Here is a 23,872-nt window from a genome sequence, read left to right on the forward strand (position 1 = left end):
GCTGTAGACGAGTACCAAAAAGTGCGTTGGTGAACGAATTGAGAGCCTGTAAGCAACGAAAGCTTGAATCGCTCCTCATCTAACACGCGCTTCCGTCCAGGCTAACATATGTACACACCCATAGCACCTAATCCCCCTCACCCTCCATGGCTCCCCCTTCCTCCTCCACGCCCATCCCCTTCACCGCTGCCGGTAATGCGGCTGCGGCGTGCCCCTATACTCGGGTCTCACAAAATCCGCAAACGTCTTGGGCTCGACGTAATTGTGCGCGCCGTCGCCGTGCTCTTCGCCGTGACCGTGGTGCGCGTGGGGGTCGTCGGGCGGCCCGACGTACTCCATGCGGTAGACGCCGCCGCATTCGGGGCAGCGTTCGACGGGGCGGTCGCGGGACATCTGTTGCGGGTGAGGGAGGGGTCAGCGAGCTGCTCGTGTGGGAAGGTGGGAGGGAGGGAGGGAGCGAGCGAGTGAGATGCCTGGTGGAATGGTGGGGTGGTGCGGTTTGGCCTGAGGCAGGAGGAGGTGGGGCTGGAGGTTGTTAGGACGTACGTTGAGCCAGAGTACAACGTGACTGTCGGCTGGATAGCCTGTGCATCCGGCCAATTGTTCGTCGCCGGCCGATTTGAGAACGATGGGGTCGTCGAGGGTGCCTGTTGTTTTATTATTGGTGCGTTAGCCTTCATGTATTCCATGGTCAATTCGTCATTTATCAATCGCAATGCTGTGCGAGTGGAGTGGCGTCGCCGTCTTCCCATTCCCTTAACACCCCTAATCCTCCCCACACTCTCTCGGCTCTTTTCCTATCATTGTTCTCAAAGTCCACTCTCTCAAATCACTCCCCGTCTTCGTCCCCTCCTTTCTCCACGTCCTACGGAGCCAACACCAACCCCCGCCCACGCAGGCTCTCCAAGTCTTGTGACCACACTCGCACAGCGTAGTGCCGATAAGCGTAATTTCATCTACTATAGTAAAGGATTTCGCAGAAGTAGAAGCGAGTTCTGTACCTTTCCGACTAGCATCCAACGGTTTCATGTCGAAGACGTCAATGCCCTGCATTTTACCGAGGATTTCGAAACGCTCGAGACCGGTGGATTGGTCGATGTCGGTGGGGACGGTACCGGGCTCGGCTCCGGGGGGGAGGAGGTCTTCTTCTGTCTTGATGTCTGTGGAAGAGGGGAGGCAGTCAATATACTGTTGGGGTGTAGAAGAGGGATAGAGAGAGAGATGAGGTAGGAGTAGGGGGGTTTTGAGTGTGACGGCGAGCGCGGAGGGAGGGTGATGGGGAACTGGGGAGGTGTCAAGTACCTTCGAAAGGAATCATTTTCTTATCAGGTTCGCCTGGTTTTGGATCTCCATCTCCCGCTGCTCCTGCTCATGGCAATTGCAATTAGCATGCAAACTTGTGAGATAGCTATGGACAAAGGGCAAGGGCGGATAGCTTACGGCGCGCGATTGACGTTGTGAAAGTGCGTGGTGCAAGAGGCGTAATGGGCTTTGCAGTTACCCGTCGCCCAGCGGCGAGAAACGAGCGTCGGAGGAGCATTGTGGGTGTGAGTAAAAAGGAAAGTATGGTGGTAATGCTGTTCGAGTTGTGAGTATGGCTTGGCGGTTGATGCCGCTAGTATGGTCTTGGCAAATATCTTGGCGTTCGTGGACAGAGGTGAAGCCAAAGAGGCCTAGGTACGTATTCTGCTGCAGTCCAAGAACAAACAGCCAGAGGAGTAAGGCTACACAGTTCCTGAACGGGATATGAGAATGCGGATAGACAGTCTGTTGATTTGCTATACTATCTGACCACATTTTGGTTTCTCCTCGTCACAAGCTTCTTCTTCCACCCTCTTCGTCCATCAATTTCTTCGACCCCTAGGATTGGTTGACCATCTGAAGATGCTCATATCCATAAATGCCATGTTGAGAAAGGCCCAGCAAGTATTGCATGCCGGTATCTCATCTTGCCAATCCACCTCGACTTCGCCAACGACATGCTGCCTCCGTGCCTTTGTTGTCAGGCACGAGCCTGTGTCGATCAAAGCAAGACATACATCTGTGTACGCCGCTGTATCGGCCGAAGTGGTCACCCAAGACCAGCCCAGATGAAGAAGTAGGTGTTAGGAAAACAATGAATGTGTTCAACCATCACCCCTAACAGAAAACATCCAAAAACGACCATTCACGCATTCATCTCCGCGAACCTCTGCTCATACCAGTAGTGGCGTACTTCCTCGGCTCGATCGTCTGATACCTAGGCTTCGCCTCCACGTATCTTGGCTTACTCTCATGATACGCAGCAGGCTTAACTTCCTGCCTTCTCGGTCTCCTCTCCTCGTACTCTTCCTCGCTCTCACTCTCACTCTCAGAATCGATGCTTGAACACGCTGATGAGCTGTCGTCCGAGTACCCGCAGCGTTTGCCACCGCAATCAATCTTGACGCGGCCGCCGCCGCGAGTGAGTCCGTAGCGTTGGCATCTGCATTGCGAGTCTGAGGAGCTTGAGTTGCTGAGACTGGACAGTGACGATGGCGACGAGCGGTCTGAGCTGCGTGATGACAGGCTAGATCCCACGGATGAGGGTGGAGAGACATTGCGCATCTTGTACAGTGAAGCCTTCTCGAGGTGTTCGGCCAAGTCGTCGATGCCGGGGGAGGCGGAATAGTCTGCCTCGCGCACGCGACGGGATTCATACGGTTTGGTTGGCTTGGGGTGCATGATCTTCGATGGAGAGAGGGCGCGGCCTGTGTGTGGAGCGTGTGTGGAGCCGCGTTTGCTGAGCGTGGAGGAGGGAGCGGCAGAGGAGGAGAGGGAGGCGGAGCTAGATTTGGAGACGTCGAGGATGTTGAGGGTGCGGCCGGTGCTAGGCTCGACTTGAGAGCGGGCTGATTTGTCGAATGTGGGTTTAAAGCCGTCTTCGATGTACTATTGATAAATGTTGGTCAATGTCATTATTGATGTAGGTGGGATGTTGCGAGATGTTAACAAGTATGACTTACGTAGTACCAATACCTGCTCCCGGGTTTGAGCGTCTTCTCGGAGAAGCGAAAGGTGCCCTTCCACTTGCCGGATCCTTGGCTAGTGAGAGGAAGTTGGCCCTTGTAGCCGTCCCATGTACCGACGAGATGGGCGGTCTTGACTTTGGAGCTGGTGGTAAAGGTGAAGGATAGTTGAGACATTATTGTTGATTGTTGCTGATTAAGGATTGTATTGTTTGTAAATGGTGTTAAAAAGGTAAGGTGTAAAAAGGGTTGCTCGTCGATGGTTGTTGATCAGTATCGGCGAGGAGGGTGAAAGGAAGAATAAGAGTCGAAGAGCAGGTCGATTTGCGTAGGATCGATGTTGAACCTGGCTGAGTGGGTGTTGTTGTTGTTGCTGCTATTACAAGGCTACCAGAGCGCTTGTTGGAGGATTGAAGCAGACGTTCGACTGTTGGTATTGAAAATAGAAGGGGATAAGATTAAGAGCAAGTGCTATATCGAATGCCAAAGCGAAAACAAATGCTGGCAAATCGTAAGCGCGAGCGAGCAAGACACTATGGAGCTATGCAAAGACAATTGTCGACCGGCGACAATGTACAATGTTGATAGTAATGTAGTTTAAAAAAAGGACTGCGTGTAAGTATGTTTGAAGAAGCGACTATTATTGACAAGGGACTTAGAGCACAGCTCTTTTTTAATCGCAAAGGACGCAGAAATTACTAAGGATAGCTCAAGGAAATTGAAGGCTTGCTGGAGAGGAAAGGAAGAGAGAGAGGGAGAGAGAGGTGGGCGCTTCTTATCCTTTGGCAGACCTTATGGCCGCATTGGAGATGGAGCTGCCATTGGTGGCACCCCACTCATCTCTCGGAGCATGATGACATGCATGCACCTAGTCTGGATACAGTTTCGCTCTGCGATGGTCATTTTCGAAGCTCGTTCGTCGGCGCTTACAGCTCCAAATTTATAGTCACCAGAGGTCCAGTAGTTAGGAAATCCAAGTCGATCCTTCGGGTAGGAAATAGAATGCAAGTTTTAGGGCCAGCTTAGGGAGCTAGAGATGCCCAGAGATGCCTAGAGATGCCTAGAGGGAAAGAGTATGCGGTGTGAACCGTGTGATAGGCTTGCCTCCGGGGCTCTAAAGGCCGCTACAGGCACCGAGCGGGGTCACCCATAAACATTCCTCCAATCACTGCCAAGATCTTGACAGCATCCCTTAGCCTCAGCGTCTACATGCATGAGGCACACCTTTCCATGAAAGATTCTCCATCCCTATTTCCTCTTCGCCCGGACCTTGCATGCTTTGTCCATCTGTCCTGATCAACGTTCGTTTTCATTGCTTCTATCCTACGGTACCTTTTTCGCTCTAGTCTTACATATCGCACAGGGCAGAAGAAAAGCATGCAGAGGAGATCCCTCTCATAACCCTGCTTCTTGCTCCATCCTTGCATGGAATCATGCACATTGAGATCATCCGACCTTTCCAGCGCCATCGCAATGTTCATAAAGATCCTTTTCACCAAAAATCGCCGAGGTGGCGTCAGAAGGCACCTTGAGACAAAACTGCCTGTGGTGGGCCCTGATAGGTCTCTCGAAGCGAAGTAGATATTAGATGTGATAACGAATTCTTGTAGCCCCATAGCCTTGTGCTGCCTAGTAGCTATTCACACAAGGCTACCTACCGGACACTGACCCCCGAGCGCTTCGTGTAGAGCCTTGTTGCAATGTTCATGGAAGCTAGCTCTTGGAAGAGTAGTTTGGCTGCGTATGGGATGTGGATCTGGGAGATCTTCGTCTTGTTGTGACAAGGTCGGCACTCGAACGAATTTTTCTTGAGGTTGCTAGTGTTTCTGTTAGCTCATAGTCTTGGCAATCATGTTTTCCCCGTAATGTAGCCAATGCGCATTGCCTCGTGGGGTAAAGCACGTGCTGGAGGCCGAGGCAGCAGGGAAAGTACAGAATGGTGCACTTACGCAACAGGGGTCATCAGCCCACAGATGTCACATATATGCACTCGGAAGGCATCAGACACTTCGAATAGCCGCTCTTTTAAGAAAGCACTTGCACCATGAGCGATCATGCAATCGCGCTCCATCTCCCCGAAACGGAGACCACCGTCCCGAGCTCGCCCCTCTACAGGCTGTCTAGTCAGGATTTGCACTGGGCCTCTGGCCCGAGCATGGATCTTATCATCCACCATGTGCCGTAAGCGCTGGTAATATGTTGGCCCTAAGAAGACTTGCGTAACCAACTTTCGTCCAGTATGGCCATTGTACATGACCTCAAAGCCTCGAGACTGGTAGCCATGCTCACGAAGCAGCCTGGAGACCGAGTCCACGGTGACTTCGGTGAAAGGTGTAGCATCGCCTTCGAAGCCTCGCAGGGAGGAGACTTTACTCAAAAGACACTCAATCAAATGAGCAATCGTCATTCGAGACGGTATAGCATGCGGGTTGATGATGAGATCTGGCACCATACCCTCGCTAGTAAACGGCATATCTTCCTGGCGGTAAGTGATGCCAATGGTTCCTTTCTGGCCGTGCCTCGACGCAAACTTATCTCCGATCTGAGGAATCTTAGTAGTTCGCATCCGGACTTTGACGAATCGCAAGCCCTCTGCGTTGGTAGACAATAGAACTTGATCGACAATACCGTTCTCAGTGCTTCGCAATGGCGTGGAAGTGTCTCGTTTGACATGCAGCTTCGTTCGCTGGCCGAGCTCCTCAGCGTCTGGCGCAATGGGCGCAGTCTTGCCAATGATGATGTCTTCTCCAGATACTCGGACACCAGGGGCAACAAGTCCATCATCATCCAGCTTGTCGTATGTGCCATGCTTGAGCTTCAAGGTATCACTGCGCATTGGCTTCTCAAACTGCTCAACAACGGACATACCAATCCGCTTCTCTTGGTCGGTGTATGCGCGGTAGAAAAGACTTCGGAAAAGACCACGATCGATACTACTTTGATTCATGATGACGGAATCTTCTTGATTGTAGCCGGAGTAGCAGGCAATAGCCACAATAGCGTTTTGACCTGCAGGTAGCTCTCTGAATTTGAGGAATTCCATCGATCTCGTTGTAGCAAGAGGCTTTTGCGGATAGTAGAGTATGTTGGCCATAGTATCCATACGCTGCTCATAATTCGTAAGAAAGACTCCCATAGCTTGTTTACCCATAGCAGACTGGTACGTATTTCTAGGAGACTAAAAGTGGTGTCAATACCGTATCCCATCATCCGATTACTCAAACTTACCTGATTATGATCTGGGAACGGAATAATGCTTGCGCATATTCCCAATATCATACTCGGATGAATCTCGCAGTGTGTCCATGTATGCGCTGTTGGATTCATAGGTGCCTTGACACGCTTATTGAGTTCATCTGGATTTGCTTCTGGCATTGCATATCCTGCTTGTAGCTGACGTGAAATCTCCAAGTCTTCCGGTGTCATGACGATCATGATAGTCTCCTCTTCTTCAGCATCCACGTACTCCACCACTCCCTCCTTGACCAATCCCTGCCATCCCATATCCGCCTCTTCTCTGACATCAGGCTCCGTGGTAGCCCAATTCTCTCTGTCCAGCTCGAGCTTTTGAACGTGGTCTTTTGTCAAGACAAGATTACCCCGATTGCTACTCCTAGGGTCGTTGTCGATAACGAACAGCGGCCTGCAAACTCTTCCTGCATCCGTGAAGACCTTGAATTCTCGATCTCGTATGTCACGGACCAAGCTGACTTCATGAGAGATCAAGCCTCTTCGCCGAAGATTCTGTACAGTGCCCACAAGGTGCGCAGGGTCTCGGTGGACACCAACCCAGACGCCATTTACGAAGATCTTTGTAGCATTTGGCGAGTTCAGGGGCTCATATTCTTCTAGTACCTCCATGTTCCTCTGAATCATGAAATCAACTATGGGCTCGCTCGGCGTACCGACTGTGATGTAGCACATGAGGGCCAGATTCTTCACCAAACCACAGGCTTGGCCTTCAGGAGTTTCGGCAGGGCAGACCAGGCCCCAGTGGGTGTTATGTAGTTGACGTGGTTTAGCAATCTTGCCGTCGCGTCCGATGGGTGTATTCGTTCGTCGAAGATGTGACAGTGTGGAGGCAAAGGTGTAGCGATTGAGCACTTGCGAGACACCGGCTTTTACAGAGGCCGCCTTCTTTTGGTCTCCCCAATTGCCAGTAGCGAGCGAATACCTCAGACCATTGGTCAAATGAGTGGACTTGACAGCCAACGTCATATTGAACTCCTTATTGTTCTCCACACATTTCTGTAAATACTTGTAGACATCCTTCGTCAGCTTGTTGAAAGTTCCGCGGAACAGGCTTGCAAGCAAAGGACCGGCCAGATCGAGCCGCTTCTTGCCAAAGTGATCTCGATCGTCAACCTCTCTTCGGCCAAGTGCACATTGTAGCAAACGGTGAACCATGTAGCCAAGGAAGAAGGCTTTTCGCGTCTCACTACCTTCGACCTGCGATATATGTGGTAGAAGCTCTTTCTGCATGATGTCCCGCGCATACTTGATACGCTTATCGCGAGTGACTCCTTGAGAGTTGCCTCGTTTGCCAATGAAATCGAGAGCAACTTCGCGATCCTGTATGACAAAGGCCTCCTCAATGCAAGGTTTCAGCATTTCCAGCATCTGTGTATCCTTGCGGTCGTAGCAGATGTGATTGAGGATGTCTTCGTCGGAGACAACTCCTAGGGCTCTGAAAACTATGGCTATTGGTATCTCGGTCTTGATGTATGGTAGTGTGCATTTAATGGTCTGGCCGAAGCCGCCTTTGGAACCCTCGCCCTTCTCATACAGCTTCATCTGCATACTTGAGATGAGTCTTGAGCCCTTCTCGACAGCGCTTCGGATCTCAGCAACGTATGGTGTATTGCTTTGAGTCTTCTTGAAGACTTGTACGATGTTGGCCGCGCTCCTCTCCTGCGCGATGAGTACCTTTTCGCTACCGTTTATTACGAAGTATCCTCCTTGGTCATATGGGCACTCGCTATAGGCATACAGCGCTTCTTCTGGCATGTCTTTTAGAACGCAATACTTGGACTTCAGCATGATCGGTAGTTTTCCAATGAAGACCTTGATGGGTTCAGGATCGGGTTCTCCGTCCTCATTCTCCCAGTGCAGGTATGTGCCACCAGTCGGTTTTTGGATGAAGTCGCCTTCTAGACCAGCAATCTCTTCATCACTGGGTTCCATGATGGGCTTTTCCCGTGCTATCGACTTCTTCATGGTCATCTCAAGGTATAGAGGGCTCGAGTATGTAAGACCTCGATCGCGCGCTTCGAACGGGAATAGCGTCATGGTACTACCATCAGATTCGGTGATTGCGGGTCGTGAGAGCAGGACAGTGCCAAACTTGATTTCGTACCTCCTGAGCACTGGGGCCTCCGGCTCATCTTCTGACTGTGGCAGATTCTGATCGAGTGTCAGGAGCGAATTCTCCGAAATCAGTTCTTGCATCGTAGTCGAGACGAATTCGTCGAAAGAGTCCAGCTGCTGCGATACCAAACCCTTGGTATCAAAGAAGGATGAGACGACCTGCCAGCAGTCCTCAGCTGTGATCCCCTCCTCTTCCTCCTCGAGGTATGCATCATCGTAGGTTTCATCGTATGTAGACATGATCGCGAACACGGAATCTGATTTTGCAAGGCCCCTTCAAAGTCTTTTTAGTCGACCCGAGACTTAAGGAGGCGCAGAGGCAAAGATGATTGAGCTGCGCGCGGCCGCAGCGCAAGTCTCAGGCCTTCTCCACCCTGGCCAACATAAAAAGAACGTGGTCGGAAGGTAGCTCCTTCACAGCTGTGCAAGACAAAGATGAAAGGAAGGTGATGAGTTGAGGCCGGTGTTGATGGCTACTTTAAGTGAAGGGAAATTCCAGACACCACGCACTGTCTTTGAGCCGCATGTCCTTAGCGCAGTTCCAGAAAATCTTGGCATTTTCGTCCAAATTGACTTGGCTCCTTGGTGTGGCGTGTTTTTAGTATCTACTCCGCAGCTTAACGTCAAATTCTTTATGGACAGTCAATCTAGGTAGCTGCTTCACAGCACACAGTCTAGCTCTGTGATATGACAACATCTCTTTGTCCTGAAGTATGTGTGTCAAAGATGAAGATGAAAGTGTTTGACTGCGACTACACCTGCCCTATGCTGGGAAGGTGGGGCCTGGATTTCCGGATTGCTAAGCCTGACCGGTTAACATCGGCCATTACTCTGACTCTTCAACCCACTGTACTGTGTCACTGCAGACTTTGGTTTGCTTCACTACTACATGGATCAGCGAGCATGCAAGGTTGGGAAAGTGCGAGAAGAACCTACAGCATAGCTATCAAATGGTCAAAGAAAACATAGCACGGGAGCTGCCCGTTCAACAGCTGCTCATCCTGTCTATATGCCGCTTCGCTGAACCCATCTCATTGACCTCGGTCTGTATGTATATCTCTGAGCATTTTGTTCCTAATTTACACCATAGCATGAGTCACAAATCGTGTCGGGAGCAAAAATAAACTTGTGCTCCTTTAAGCCATTGGTTCCATCTCGAAGAAGGAAGACTAATTCCAAAATCTTCATAGTCCCCTATCTCCCAGAAATGATTGAGAGCTTCGGCGTACCCAGAGATGAGGTGTCTAAATGGGCGGGAGTCACATCAGCAGTCTACTCTCTGAGTCAAGCTGTCACGGGCATTGCATGGGGTCAGGCATCAGATCGCTTTGGTAGGAAGCCTGTCACACTGGTTGCCATGATGTGTATCATGACAACAAGTCTCCTCTTCGGCTTCTCTCGAACTCTTGTATGGGCTATTGTAGCTCGGTCACTGGCTGGTGCAAGTTGTGGGAACGTAGGCATCATCAGAACCATGGTTGCAGAGATGGTACCTTATAAAGAGCTACAACCCAAAGCATTCTCAGTCATGCCGCTTGTGTGGACCATTGGGAGCATCTTTGGGCCTAGTCTAGGGGGCGCTCTCGCAAATCCTGCGTTGAAATATCCAATGGTGTTTGGTGAGAGTGGGCTCTTCGGGACATACCAATTTGCACTGCCAAACCTTGTGGGAGCCGCCTTTTTCCTTGTTGGACTCATGGTCGTACGTATTTTCGGAGCCCATATATTCCCTTTTGGAGCAATTCTTGAGTCTTGAGACATGTCTTGGAAGTCTTTACTATCGAGAAATATTCCAAGGCTCGATGTACATCCTCAAATAGGCAATACTGACGGCGAACTTGAGATTTAGGGGACACTGTTTTTGAAAGAGACATTGGAGACCAAGAAAGATCGACGGGACTACGGTATCATCTTGGGCGATATTCTATTGCTACCATTCACACGCAAGAAGCCTGGGCCAAAATGGTCACTTGAAGGGGAACAATCGGCCTCATTGTTGAAGCACTCGCGCGACTCTTCGGCGGCTTCACTCGATACTGACACCGATGCTCAAGGAAACCGCAAGGCCGTCCCTGTAGTAGCACCTCCGACCTACCGAGAAGTATTCTCACGGCAATCCAACTTGAACCTTCTGACATACAGCCTGTTAGCACTTCACTCTCTCGCATACGACCAGCTACTCCCCATTTTTATGCACTACCCCCAGCAGACAGACCGCTCTATGAATCCAGATGTTCATCTACCCTTCAAGTTCACCGGCGGCTTTGGCTTAAACTCGGATCGCATTGGTCTTCTTTTCACAGTCTACGGGGTCTTTGGCATGCTCATACAATTCTTCGTCTTCGTACGTATTTTCGAAGTCCATCCCTCCTTTATTCCCAAAGCCTTGAGTCTTGAGGCATGTCTTAGGAGTTTCTACTCTGTAGACATGTTCCAAGGCTCAATGGAACCCCTTGAATAGGCAATACTGACTCCGAAATCACAATCAAGCCATCTCTGGCTCGACATTATGGGGTCCTGCCATGTCTCAAAGTCGTTACGACTATGTTTCCGGTTGCCTACATCATCACACCCTTCACCGCCCTTCTCCCGACGCCTACGACACAACAAATCGGTTTACTTGTCGTTTTGATGATCAAATGCTGGGCAGGCATCTTTGCATTTCCGTGCACCACCATCCTCCTGACCAACAGTGCTGTTTCTCTGCGCATACTCGGGACCTTGAACGGTGTGGCTGTAAGTATCAGTGCCATCGGAAGGGCAGTAGGACCTGCAATAGGAGGCTATAGTTTCACAGTTGGAGTAAACAAGGGTTACGGGATCCTGCCCTGGTGGGTTCTGGGGTGCTTTGGTATTCTGGGAGCCATCGCGCCGTGGTGGCTTGTGGAAATGGAAGGCTTTGGTGGTAGCAACGATGACAGTGACAATGACGAGGCTGGCCAAGATGAAGCAATACCACATAATAACAGCGAAGAAGAGGAGCAACCAAGCGCTATCCTCATCGCCAGCGGGCCACTTTCAGAGATGGGAGAAGACCATGACCAGTTCGGCATTGAGGGAAATCCACTTTCTGGCTCAGAAGGTCTCTCAAAGAAAACCCGGGTCGTAGCAGCGGAGTAGCACCTTTCGGCTCCTCTTTCCGATGAAAGCCAAGTCCACACCAGCAAAAACACAATGAAGGAACTCAAGTAAGTGGATGACCGAGCAACGGGTTTGTCAAAAAAGGCGTGGACCTTGAGCAAGCGGAATCTTTAGCGTGTGCAAAACGCATTTCAGAGCTTGGCATCCTAGCTCTTCCCTCCATCCATACAGTTTTGTATGGGATCATCGACAGTGACTAATCCCATGTTGCAAAGACTACTACAATCGATAGTTTGGAATTATTTAATGTCGCATTGATTCTTCTGAACTGTTATCTCTTCAATTAAGTTTCCTCGCCCGCAGAATTGGCCCCGATAATAGCTTCTTATTGCGGTTCGTCCATCGAGACGGGTCTTCATTCAAGCTCGTGCTGAAAAGCTTCATTATTATCTTCAAACTAACACCCTCCAGCAGCCTGATGTTGATACTCTGCTGTCTTCTTATGGCATTCACTATGCTAAATTGCATGCCTTAGCGATCCTTCGAAGTTAAATTGAAAGTAACGATCTCATTTAGGGCTTCAATATACTGAACGTGAGCTTAACAGAATTGTAATATGGAGAATATGGAGGGAGAGTCTTTATTCTGCTATGTCCACGAATGTTGCCGCAGATGTTCGAGTAGACGTTCTTTTGCTGCCAGTAGGAAGACGACGAGGTCGACCGATAGGAAGAAGATCTGGTTCGTTGATTACTCAATATCTTCCATGACCTAGCCGCTTAAGCACCGACAAGTTACACAACACGATCCTTGTTTGCTATCATTCATACTGTCGACCGCTGATTTACATACTACACGCCTTTGTGTCTTGTCCTTTCTACCTTCAGGTGACGACCGTGGGCCTTTTAAGCTGACCTGGACATCGCGGACACTACGAGAACCGCATCTCGATGGCTAGCATTTTTCCTTCAGGGAACATTGCTGATGAAATTCGAAGATAATAAAACAGTGGGCTTGCACGGCAGCCACGATCTTTCCAAAGGCCCAATTCATTTCCAACGATTGATGGTTGGTACCTTGGTCAATTATCTGCTTCTCTAGCTGCAAGCAGAGATCAAATAGATTCACAAAGCAATGTCCGCGCCATCGACAATCCTTCACTACTCAACATGTGATGGCACTTCTCGAGGCAAAAGATTAAGGGTACTCTCGAAACTGTCGGTCCGCCTAATGTCAACCGTTCGATTTTCAAGAAGGTCCTCTCGATGAGGATAGAACACTGTATAAATGGTGCGGATGTCACCCTCACTTGCACCCGTCGCTGAGGCTATCTGTCGGCAAGATATAGGAGAATGTCTCAAACATGAGGCGAGGTAGATACTCAAAGCTGCAATATCCATAACACTGTGGGCATCGAAGTACGGTCTATCCACCAATACCGTAAAGACTTGGCGAGAAACCTCGATGACATTGCTTCCGTGCTCGATTTCGAGCCTGGAGGCTATGATCTCCCAGAACGCATCGGTGTACCCCGGCGGAGGCCATGCCAGACTCGGTAGGCTCCCCACCGCGGCACGCCGGGGATCCTCGCGCAAGAGGAAGAGGCATTCCCGGTCGATGACGGTTTCCCGCTCGGGGTAGAACAGCCTGTACGTATCGAGGATTGCGCGCCGGGTGATCGCTATGACGGTAGAGATCTGCTCCGGAGACACAGGATGGCGGACGAGGTGCGAGGCGACGAAGACGGAGACGGCGGCTTTGGACCACTGGGTGCAATCGCGGAGTCCGTCCATGTGGAATGCACGTCTCGCGATCAGGTGTGCGAGTCGGCGTGCTGCGTAGTTGAGGCCGAGTCGGTGGGAGGACCATCTTGTGTTTCTTGCCAACCGATTAAGGCGGCCTTGGTCGTCGTCGTCGTCGTCTTCTTCTTCTTCGCTGTCGTCGTCGGTATCGTCGTCGCTAGCATCATCAGCACCATCGCCTTGCGTGATTCCATGCTCAAGGTAGGGTCGCGGCCGCGCTGGGAAAAATACACTTCTGCATACGGGGCAAGTGTTATGGTCGTGAAGCCAAGTGGCGACGCAGTGAGAGCCGACGAGGTGGTTGCATGCTAGATTACGTTTCGCCGTTAGTATTGCCTATTTGAGGAGGTATATCGAGCCCTGGTCTCGAGAGTAAAGACTCCCGAGACATGTCTCAAGACTCAAGATTTGCTCCAGCAGGGGAAATGTGGGCTCCAAAAATACGTACGAAGGCGCATCAAGCATTCGATGATACCGGCTTCGGAAGACAACGACCCACATTCCTCCAGGCACTGGAAGACGTATAATTCGCGTCAGTAGTTATCAAGGCTTCTTCTTGGGATGAAAATTGAGTTTCGCGAGACAGGTCCCGGGAGTGTTTATTGAATCTGCGACGAGTAACTTATCGCAATTCAGGATAAGTGGATACGGCACGATCATGAAGGAAAGCGGCTCGGAAAATAGACAAACAACTTACTATCATACAGCGTTGACCGCTGTCGGACTTGATGCTGTTTTCTAGTTTGAGGAGTTGGTTCAAAAACTCCTTGGCCATGTTGAAGTGAAAGAATGAGGATGGGAGAGAATGGGATACCTGAAAGAGTGAAGTGAATGACACGCGCCAGGCGGAGAAAGTGTTATAAATGAGCAATTCGTGTTGTACGCCTTTCAGAAATGTGTTATGCTCTCTTCGCCGTTGCCACTGGGGGCCATCAACATCTTTGTGCGACTTGATCTTTGCGGCAAGAAGGAAAATGCTGAAGCTCTTTCGTGTATCACGAATCTGGACAAACAGGCATAAAACCTTCATCCAAAGCTATTGAACAAATACCCACATCGTCAACACCGCCAATGCCAAATCTGCCGTCTTCAATCCCATCAATTTGTCCTCTTCCGACTCAGCCAATTCCCAAGACTGCTTCTCCGACGTCTCCCCTCCCCTTCCCCATTTCCTCGCTCCCTCGCAATCTCTCCATCTACCATTTCATCCTCCTGCGCTCCCTGCCTTTCCCGCACAGCGCTCTCATCGGCCCTAGACTCCTTCCTCTTCCTCCCGATCCTCATCTTCAACGGCGGCGGCTGCCTCGCGATCCGCTCCTTCATCGTCTCCGCGCCGTAGAACCCCACCAGCGTGCTCTTGTCCGCCGGCTGCGTATACAGTTTCTCCTCCGCCCATGCCCTCAAGGCGGCCAAATATTCCTCCTCCGTAGCATGGCCGCGGTATTTGGCTGGCGTGTAGGCTGGGAGCAGGGACGCACCGTCCGTGTCTTGGCTTTGTTGATTGAGGTTGTTTTGGGGCGGTCTGAACGGGTTGGTGGGGGATCCTCTGGGGGAGGAGTCTGTGGGCGGTAGGTTCGGGGCGGATTGCAACCGCGTACGCTGGCGAGCTGCGGGGGCGTAGAATTCGGGATGGGAGTCGAAGGACGGAGGATCATCGTTTGCGGGTGGGGGAAGGAGAGGAAGGGTATCGTTTTCTGTGGCCATTATTGTTGTAGGTCACTTGCAGTATGGGCGTTTTGAAGGTCAATTGATCGAAGTAGAGGATTTTGTAGTCGTGAAAAATGCAGGGAATTGATGATGTGCATCATCTCATCTGGCAGGATTCGCACTGAGACCGTCATGATTCCCGGTGGCAAAAGGAGTCTAGATCGCTTCTGCAGCCCATGAGCGGCCAGAGATTTGGCACGAGGCAGCCGAGAGCCTGCACCTTGACCGACACGGCCCGTGTGCGCCGATCATCTTCAGTTCGGGCTTTGCGAATTGCAAGATGTTTTAGGGGTAGGTAAGTATGATGGCATACTGAGATACAGAGAACAAAAGTCGGAAAATAACCATTCGGTTCAACGCCATGTTGTTGCTTGCCCCCTGTAGTTCACGTTGTCATCAAAATTATTGCCTCAGTTTGCTCAGACATGTCTAATACCGCCTACTGTACCTTTTACCTCTTTGGGCGATGGTCCGAAGTTTTTCCGGTGGTAGGTGGTACGGTCAATCCTCGGCAGCTTCGGGAGGCTACAGGTCTCTCTTGCTGACACTCGCTATAAATGTGTCTCAATTTCCAAATCTTTAGTAATTATTGTACCGCTGTTGAACGATGGAACGAACTGCTGTTCTAGTACGATCAAGACTGGCGTGTTCAGTATTTGGGATGTCATCCTCGGTGTGGGTTTCAGAGTTCGGTAGCCTTGTCGTATTTCTTTCTGCCTGTCCGTGGTGCTCATTGCTGCTGAAAGCCAGTAAAAACCTCTCCACAGATGGCACGGCAGCCATGACATGCATTTGCCGTCTCATCGTAACGATTTTTTCCTCATCTGCATCAATAGCGATGATCCAATTTTTTGTCATTGATGGAGTCTGATAGTGATATTCCATGTGGTTTGATGCTGTTTCCGGTAGCAATCGGTGTGGTGTGTATGATGTGTTGTAAGGTGGCTTAAAAAGTGGCAATGGAAGCAATTCAGTTTCCTCAAAGAAAGAAAAAGAGGAAGAGGAGAACCAAAAAGGAGGGTTTTCTGTTCTTGCATGCTTCCTCTAATCATGAAGAATGGATTTCTAGGTTCGAGAACCAAGCAGATCTTCGCCCCTCAAAGACTGCCACTGTTCTCAGATAGCCTCTGAACAGTACGAACAATGGTTGAACAAATGAAGGATTGTTTGCGACATGCCTCAAACATCGATGTACGTATCTAATTCCATCGCAACTGATTCGCGCGGTATTTCCCGGCCTCCTTCGCACCTGCAATCCTGAAGTCCTGAAGTCCTGCTGCATGCATGACGCCACTCTGCGTTTTACTCCCTAGCTCAGCCTCACAGGTTTCATGATTAGGACTTCACTGTCTTTATAGCTTTCCCACAATTTTCTGTTCATCTTGATTTACCTTTACTACTCTCACACCAAGAGGATTCAAGAAGTACGCAGACTACCACATTCACTCCAATGTCTTTGTCCGACTCTTTCAGTGTACCTAAGGCCCGTTCGAGTACTCATTCAGCCGAACAAGCCCACATACGCGGTACTGTCGTTTTTACGTGGTCCTTGATGCTCATTATCGTTTCTCTTCGCTTCGTGGCACGCCGTCTTTCAAAAGTCGGTCTCTGGTATGATGACTGGCTTATAATACCAGCCACTGTATGCCTATCCTAGATTTCATATCTCCTCCTGCCTGTCAAAAGTAAGGGCACAAGAGTTGAATCAGTGTGCTTATTAGCTTTCCGCCACGACATGCTTTGCCTCTGCCATCTGGAGTGAGTGACCTAGTCACGTCATCCTTGGCTCCATGAGCAGCCCCAAGCTTACACTTACGCCTAATCAACAGTGACACAGCATGGGCTGGGCCAGAACGTCTACATCCTGTCACCAAACCAATTAGATACATTCTTGAAGGGCATGTTTATTTCGGAGATTGGTTGGCCTATCTCCATTTGCATGGTCAAATGTTCTATCCTAGCTTTCTATTGGCGTCTCTTCAGCAGTTATGGTCGATCATTCCGAATTAGCGTCTGGGCTTTTCTTGCGCTGATGGTCAACTGGGGAATCGTTGTGGTGAGTGTCAGTCCCTTGATCAACCTTTAAGCTTAACACAGCGCTCACAAATCTTTTTCGTCCATCTAGGTAATCGCGACAGTCTTTCAATGTTCACCTAGACATAGACCTTGGAGTGAAGGTCGATGCGTCAACAACACCTATTGGTTCTTTGTGGGCTCCTCGATACCCCACATCATCACCGACATAGCCTTGATCAGTCTCCCAATGCCACTGATCTGGAAACTCCAAATGCGTCGATCACAAAAAGCAACCTTGAGTTTCATTTTTGGTTTGGGCGGCTTGTAGGTTTCTTGATCCCCCCTTTGCTCCCGGAGTAGCTCGACTACGCTCGAGTAAGATATAAGTGTCCTCGCTGAACCTTGTTCGAATTGCAGCGTCACGATTGTCGCCATTGTCCGCTTTGTTTATCTCATTAAAGCAGATGCGGAACCCGTGGATGTTACCATCAACCTGTCCAATATTCTCATCTGGACAGGTGTCGAGGTTAACATGTCAGTCGTCGGTGGTCAGTACCTTCAACTCATCTGCTGTTCATCGATCGCTTTGGGGGGGTTGTTGGAAAGGAGAAACACGAAGTAGCTAATATTAAGTCGCTTTTCCCCTATTAGCATGTCTTCCGTCCCTCCGCCCAATAGTGGCATTCATCTCCGACAAGTTCAAGCAACTGCGCAATCGCAAATGCACCCACACAAAGGGCTCAAAGCTACTCATTGGCACGTTGAGACCAGGCGATACAGCCACCGTCTTGCCATTATCGAGCAAGAAAAGCTGGGATGATGGGCATCGTCCCATACTGGATTCGTCATTCGTGGTAGAGATGGAGGCAATAGTGCCACATTTTGAGGCGAAGGCACCAGGGCGCTGGATGTCAGAGGTCGAAGCAGTCGAGCCGGCGGTGGCAATGGGAGCTGAAAAGACAGTAGCAGGAATGGGTGAGACATCCGTGTGATGGTGATACAGTGTTCCCTAAAGGAACATGCCTGGTACACAGCTACTGATTGGGAAGCTATCGACAACTCGCCCAACGCGGTCCATTTTAAAAAGGATACGAAGAGTGAATGGGCCCACTACCTAGTGATGGAACTGATTTCAGAACCTGGAGCTCATTGCCATGGACCAGAAATCCGCCAAAGAAATCAGCTTGCTTTGCGTCAACTTTGAAGCTCGTGTGTAGTGTGCTCTACTTGATCTATGGCTGCGCAACTTTACTGGCTCATGTGTTTCCACATCCCGGTCTTCTCTACTCGATGAATCCCGGCTACAATTCACAAGTTTCCTTTATTCAAGTGACACAGTGAATGGACGGGCTGTCTGCGCTTCACCTCATGCGGACTCTCTCAGTTGACGCAAGCTTTCATTTCACGCCTCTACAAGATTGTGCACTCCACTTTTTGGTACCAGAACCTTCAACAGACAACGTTATATTCTTTCGCTGTGAGACACGCATTGTTGACATAAATAACTTCATTGCTATTTGGGCGATCATTTCACAGCATAATCTCATGATGACAACTTTCTTTCACGAGGATCACAGCAAGTGTAGCAATGCTCCTAGAAAATGATTTGATGAACTATAAAAATAAGTTCAAATGATGACCTCCTTCGTCAGCTGATTCCAAACTTGATCATGACTGCAAATTCAAGCGGTAATACAAGCGTCACTTTTTCACGATGCACTATCAACACCCTTGTCGAACGTGATCAAGCATGCAGCAGATCCTTATCTACTAGACTTTATCATTCAGCGCAGTCAGATTAAAAAGTGTCCGACATCTCTTCATCCGCCATGGAAGGAGGGGATCTACTGCGGAGGTACTCATCATTGCCGGACGCCAACGTACATTGCCTGCCTCGTCTACAGAAAATACGTTTACCCATCTGACTGCTAGGCTTAGGGGGAATGACAAGAACTCAATCAAATACAGTATGATTCAACATCACCTGAAGGAACCTAGCACTCAATATAAAAGAGAGCTAGGATCTATTCAAGGTTTGTAATAGCCAGCCGAGCGGTGAGGATTGCAAGAAGTAAGTCCGCTCAGCGATGCGGAAATCGATGCCAGGGAGCTTTTTGTGCAAGTTTCCTTCCTTTCATATTATCTGGCAGCTGGAGAAGTATGAAAGCCTCACGGGCGTCTGACCATGAAAAACCAGACCCTCGCCGTTGGGACTTTCGTAGGCAGCTCACCTTTGTGCCAGAACTTTTCAACAGCGACTTTGATTCAAAAACTCATTCTCTGCATACATCTATCGTCTCTCGAACACGCATCAAATATCTCAGTCTCGGTCAGAATTTCAAACAACAAGGCCTACGAGACCCGATCGAAGCGGTTCTACGGATCTCACTGTTGGATGTGTATGAAATGCGACATTGCGTTTCGCACATCGAAAGGGAAGGGCCACGGCTGCCCAACGGCGCGAAGATCCAAAGCGTACAAGCCCAACATGACGCAACGGAGAAGAAAGAGGATGCTGGAACTGAGGTTAAGGATCTACCGAAAACTGAGAATGTGATGTTGCCGTTCTAAATAGAAAGGTCAGGGACACAATTGTCCGAAACGCAAAAAGATAGCCAAGGGAGAAGCGAAGGGAAAGGGGACTGAGGCTGGTGCTGGTGCTTCGGCTGAGAAGACAGCGTAAGTACTACTGCCATTCCCGCTTACTGCCGCTAACGTTTCTAGATCTGCCTGAGTGCAGGCAACATGTATTGGTGAGACCATGTCATCCTACATCCTCCTCCGGTTGAATATTTTCCTCTCTTCAACACTCCGCGATTTCTCCTCTCGCCGCATTCAAAATCTGTTGTATGAGAACGCCGGAGATATGACCCAGGTGCAGCAGCACTATTCCCAAGGTCGCGAAATCATCGATGCGAAACAACAAGAGGCCGTTTGTACACAGATCGGAAGCAAGGTTCGTGTTCTTTATCCAACGATCGTTCCCTCTACCGAATCCATCAAGAATCTGGCCTGTTCCGCCGCTAAGGAAATACACCAATTTGGAGCAAATTCTCTGCAAGATTGAAGTTTATGCGGCCAGAAACATGAAGATGCATAGCAGTGTCTTGGATTTGAGGGGCAAAGCAAAGTATGACGAGCTTCTCGTAGTTATGAGAGCTGAAATCGATTTCGATTCCAGCCATGACTTGTTTCATTCTCCCACCTCGTGCACCGATCAGCCTTCGATCTTCTCGAAGCCTCCACCCCTCTCTACACTACATTCACGGCTGCGTGGTCTTCGCTACAGCCGGGTCGTCAATGGTGGGTTGGTCAGCTGTCGAATACAGCAGTGATTCGAGTCATTTTTTACAGTTACGTTGACTACCCGTTTTCATCTTTCACGAAGACTTCTTTCTGAGAAGAAGTTCCAGGTGTTCCCAATTCACTTTTTTTCTTTAATTCTCTACCTGATTTTCGAAGCTGTCTTTTTTTGCAGTACGAGGCTCTCAACAAGGACAAGATCAATAAGAACCACTACAAGGAGTACCTGGCAATGATCGGTGATAATCTCCAGAGTCTGTCCACAACGAAGCAGCATGACATGAAGACTGCTACGCATCAGGACCCCCTCACCGCCTCAGCGGTAGCAGCGAGACTTCAGGGAGGGATGAGTGACAAGATCCTGATCTCCAACGCAGAGCATTCCAAGATCTTATCTCAGCAGACGGCCTTCTACGAATCAGCTGTCGAGATTGTGCGCCGAGAGCTAATCCAGTATGGGATGGTCGTTAGCATGATCGAAGCACTCACAGCAAACGAAAAGTCATGTCTTGTTGCAATCATTGCATACGCCTCGGGTTTTTGAAACGCATTGGTGTGGATTGTGACGGCAGGCATCTATCAGTCCTATGGCCTCGCAATTCAGATGTGTCACCTTGTCTCAAGCTCAGATGCGACTACACCAGGACTAACTGGATCCAGAACGTGAGACATACTCGTTTTCTTGGAAATCCTGGCTCTGGCATAGCCTTTTCCAGAAAGTGTTTGAATTCGCAAAATCGTCACAAACATCGTCACCTGTCTAGTCCAGCTTGATAAGCAATGGGGTTCGAAAGAGATAGTTTGTTGAGAAGAGCGAGTCGCAAGGACTGTGCTGATGCGCAGGACAAGCGTACCGGAGAATTAATAAGCGATATAGAGCTAAAGAGGAAGGAGAAACAAAAAGCGCTGAAACTCTACGAGCAACGGAGGATGGTACAGGATCAGGGAGCAGAGATTATAGTAGGCTTCGAGCCCCTTTTGCAGAAGACACAGGAGCTACAGAGGCTGGAGGAGACCTTGCAAAAGAAGCGTAGTACTGTCCACGATGTATGGCAATACCTCATGCGCTTTGTCTTACATATGTGTGCGCGATTCAACGTGGTGCTGGCTGGGCACGCGTACACATTGCCCGTCACTCGCATAAGAAACATGCTCGGCTACTGACACCAATCTTGGGCTTTACCCGGCAAATCTGTGTATACCAACACCGATGCATAGCTTTCAGTCCCCAAGTAACTCATCTCTAATATCGAGATCACTGAATTCTCGGAATGCATTCTATCGACATCTCCGTCTACCTTTACGAGTATCTCAACGCCTCTTTCAACGCGAAAGAAAGTCTGAGGCTGAAATCAGTGATCTCCGTGACAGAGACACGCAAGGCGCCGACAACGGACTGTTACTGACGGTACTTACGTCAATGAGTACGGTGCAGATGAAGACTGCTGCGACTCTGATGGGGAGAATGACAATCCAACAAAGGGCATCGTCGAGCGTCAAGCAATTGTTTCAATTGCAAGATTCACTGGCTCCCAATAGTCATCAAAACGGCCACCCCTACACACACATCGTCGAGGCCGTGGGTGGGTCTTACTTCAAGCCCATCCTGGCAGAGACAAACATAATACGCAAGACTCTTACGGCATTCCGGTACGTGGTTACTTTCCTGGGCTATAAACTCTATATTAACTACGAAGTAGGCTCCGATGCGACTAGTGCTCTGCCAGAGCTTGATAGGACCTTTGATAGAAAGGCTGTCCTGCAGGCACTGCGTGACAAACCGCCAGCCGGGCGTGAGGCGGTATGGGGTAGATACATTGTCAAAATCGATGCAGAGATTGAGCAAAGACAGGAGGAGGTGCTTCAAGACATCCGTGATATAACGGAGAAGAGCTGGACTGCGGAAGAACGCCGGAAGTGATGGTCCAAGCCTATTGGTTGTCCGGAGATCGCTGAGTTCCTCGAAACGCTCTGAGACTACTTGTGGTCGGTTGAAAGCGCATCCGATGTCGCTCATCTGTACAAATGGAGCGGATTTTTCCAGTCCTGGTTATGGGCTAAATGGCATTATCCTACGGTTGCCTCAAAGCAAGCGAAATTTGGCCATACAGCAGATCGGACAAATGCGTCTCTTCGCTTGATGTTCACCAAGTTTGGACTCGAGACTGGTGATGAGCTCTTTATGAGCGAAGATATATTCCGTCGGTTGGATTACGATGCGATCCTCGACTGGGCAAAATTCCAAGTCAAACCAAAACATCAGTAACGCGAAAGGATTAAGAGGCTGTAGAGCAGCAAGGTATGGCAAAGATTCTCTAAGCTCCTGTCCTTGTTTTCCTTTCCGGCTCAGATCCATGCCCTTGTTCCGGCTTCGTGGATCTTGCGAAAGAGAAAAGACTGTTTGCCTCGTCCAGACTACCAACGACCGAAAGTGCATGGTCAGAGGCTGATGTGAGTTTTGAGCTCATGATACTGAGCGTCAAGCACCAAGCTTCACTTTTGTACATGCTCGATTTTTTCCCCTCCTGACATCTTCATAATTTCCACCTTCCCAGACTCATGATTAGCAAGCTACAAGCAAGTCTTGCTCAGCAAGCATGTTGCGGAGAGACTGTTATGATATGATCTCTATGATCTGGAGCAACACGACAGTGGCAGCATGACCAAATTGGTCAACATCTCAGGGGATCTCAACCGGTATTCAAATCTTCGTTTTTTGTCAGGCCGACAAAGAAGCGCGCATTGTTAGACTCAGTGGGATTTGTCCTGCATTCAAGTTCACTTCCTGTCCTTTCAACAAGGATCTTTCCAGAGCCGAGACAGGCCCCAAAGTCAGATATCTCGCTTCTGATCATAGTCATACTTGCCCCTAGCCACTCGCCCTTCGGTCATCTTACATTGACTCCAAATTCTGGTACCACATGATGACGATCATTAGTAAGTTAGTGGTCTCGATCCGAGTACAAAAGAGTGCACAGTTGTGATGCGAAAGAGCTACACCATTGAAAACGTCCCTAGCTTTTCAAGATCCTGATCGACGACACCCGCGCTGGATCAGGTACATGAGTCTCAGAGAAGGTGCTGTTGGCTCTGCTGTTGTGGACTATCATACCTACTAGCATACTCACACTATTGTTGCACAGTTCCTCCGACAAGCTACTCTGTTCGTTGAACTCAACAAGCCCACTTTGAGGCTATCGATGCTGTTTATTGGAGGCGATTGACCACTCAAATTCTAGTAAATTGATCGATGTGTCGGGTACAAAGGGCATTGTGTTGCGTTGCCGCGGGGCAAGCGTTGCTCTAGAGATGGTTCTGAGACCTCAATAGAGGAAAGACCTCAGGAGTGTGTTACCCATTTGGTTATCACCATGCCTTGACTCCGAGTGTTGGCGTACTGAACGAATCATTCACGATACACGCGTCGACGTCTTTCTGAGAACTTCAAACGACACGGGTACCTGTATCCAAGATTGAATGGAAAGCAATTCTAGGAGGTCTGAGCGCCTGTGAGGTGTGCCAAACTCGACCATGCCACACCTCACCTGTCGAACAACCTGATGTTCCCTCCAAAGAGTGGCATCGAAAGCCTCGAGAATGCCAAGCCAG

The 23,872-nt window shown here is 49.6% G+C and overlaps 10 protein-coding genes across 10 annotated transcripts; 5 read left to right on the forward strand and 5 right to left on the reverse strand.

Moving 5' to 3' along the window:
* Positions 1-180: 180 nt before the first annotated feature.
* HO133_009070 (uncharacterized protein) lies at positions 181-1,540 on the reverse strand (the record flags this gene model as incomplete). Its single annotated transcript, XM_037299931.1, has 5 exons — positions 181-393; positions 547-647; positions 1,002-1,160; positions 1,303-1,365; positions 1,441-1,540. The coding sequence occupies 5 exons, from the start codon at positions 1,538-1,540 to the stop codon at positions 181-183; spliced, it is 636 nt and encodes a 211-aa protein (XP_037154757.1).
* A 635-nt stretch (positions 1,541-2,175) lies between these two features.
* HO133_009071 (uncharacterized protein) lies at positions 2,176-3,164 on the reverse strand (the record flags this gene model as incomplete). Its single annotated transcript, XM_037299932.1, has 2 exons — positions 2,176-2,910; positions 2,985-3,164. 2 exons carry the CDS (start codon positions 3,162-3,164, stop codon positions 2,176-2,178), a joined length of 915 nt encoding a protein of 304 aa, XP_037154758.1.
* A 1,477-nt stretch (positions 3,165-4,641) lies between these two features.
* Positions 4,642-8,594, reverse strand: HO133_009072 (uncharacterized protein; the record flags this gene model as incomplete). The annotated part of the gene is made up of 3 exons (XM_037299933.1): positions 4,642-4,804; positions 4,937-6,165; positions 6,216-8,594. The coding sequence occupies 3 exons, from the start codon at positions 8,592-8,594 to the stop codon at positions 4,642-4,644; spliced, it is 3,771 nt and encodes a 1,256-aa protein (XP_037154759.1).
* Positions 8,595-9,304: 710 nt separating this feature from the next.
* Positions 9,305-11,474, forward strand: HO133_009073 (uncharacterized protein; the record flags this gene model as incomplete). Its single annotated transcript, XM_037299934.1, has 4 exons — positions 9,305-9,401; positions 9,545-10,056; positions 10,204-10,698; positions 10,845-11,474. 4 exons carry the CDS (start codon positions 9,305-9,307, stop codon positions 11,472-11,474), a joined length of 1,734 nt encoding a protein of 577 aa, XP_037154760.1.
* Positions 11,475-12,595: 1,121 nt separating this feature from the next.
* On the reverse strand, positions 12,596-14,012 carry HO133_009074 (uncharacterized protein; the record flags this gene model as incomplete). The annotated part of the gene is made up of 2 exons (XM_037299935.1): positions 12,596-13,455; positions 13,952-14,012. 2 exons carry the CDS (start codon positions 14,010-14,012, stop codon positions 12,596-12,598), a joined length of 921 nt encoding a protein of 306 aa, XP_037154761.1.
* A 323-nt stretch (positions 14,013-14,335) lies between these two features.
* On the reverse strand, positions 14,336-14,941 carry HO133_009075 (uncharacterized protein; the record flags this gene model as incomplete). The annotated part of the gene is given in 2 exon segments (XM_037299936.1): positions 14,336-14,697; positions 14,716-14,941. The coding sequence occupies 2 exon segments, from the start codon at positions 14,939-14,941 to the stop codon at positions 14,336-14,338; spliced, it is 588 nt and encodes a 195-aa protein (XP_037154762.1).
* A 2,290-nt stretch (positions 14,942-17,231) lies between these two features.
* Positions 17,232-17,952, forward strand: HO133_009076 (uncharacterized protein; the record flags this gene model as incomplete). Its single annotated transcript, XM_037299937.1, has 3 exons — positions 17,232-17,284; positions 17,378-17,508; positions 17,639-17,952. The coding sequence occupies 3 exons, from the start codon at positions 17,232-17,234 to the stop codon at positions 17,950-17,952; spliced, it is 498 nt and encodes a 165-aa protein (XP_037154763.1).
* Positions 17,953-18,789: 837 nt separating this feature from the next.
* Positions 18,790-19,531, forward strand: HO133_009077 (uncharacterized protein; the record flags this gene model as incomplete). Its single annotated transcript, XM_037299938.1, has 2 exons — positions 18,790-18,840; positions 19,187-19,531. 2 exons carry the CDS (start codon positions 18,790-18,792, stop codon positions 19,529-19,531), a joined length of 396 nt encoding a protein of 131 aa, XP_037154764.1.
* A 190-nt stretch (positions 19,532-19,721) lies between these two features.
* Positions 19,722-20,807, forward strand: HO133_009078 (uncharacterized protein; the record flags this gene model as incomplete). The annotated part of the gene is made up of 2 exons (XM_037299939.1): positions 19,722-19,916; positions 20,439-20,807. The coding sequence occupies 2 exons, from the start codon at positions 19,722-19,724 to the stop codon at positions 20,805-20,807; spliced, it is 564 nt and encodes a 187-aa protein (XP_037154765.1).
* Positions 20,808-21,043: 236 nt separating this feature from the next.
* On the forward strand, positions 21,044-22,184 carry HO133_009079 (uncharacterized protein; the record flags this gene model as incomplete). The annotated part of the gene is made up of 2 exons (XM_037299940.1): positions 21,044-21,310; positions 21,603-22,184. 2 exons carry the CDS (start codon positions 21,044-21,046, stop codon positions 22,182-22,184), a joined length of 849 nt encoding a protein of 282 aa, XP_037154766.1.
* Positions 22,185-23,872: the final 1,688 nt, after the last annotated feature.

Source organism: Letharia lupina (assembly GCF_014066315.1).
Source record: "Letharia lupina isolate WasteWater1 chromosome Unknown contig_6, whole genome shotgun sequence".
Classification (NCBI taxonomy): Eukaryota; Fungi; Ascomycota; class Lecanoromycetes; order Lecanorales; family Parmeliaceae; genus Letharia; species Letharia lupina.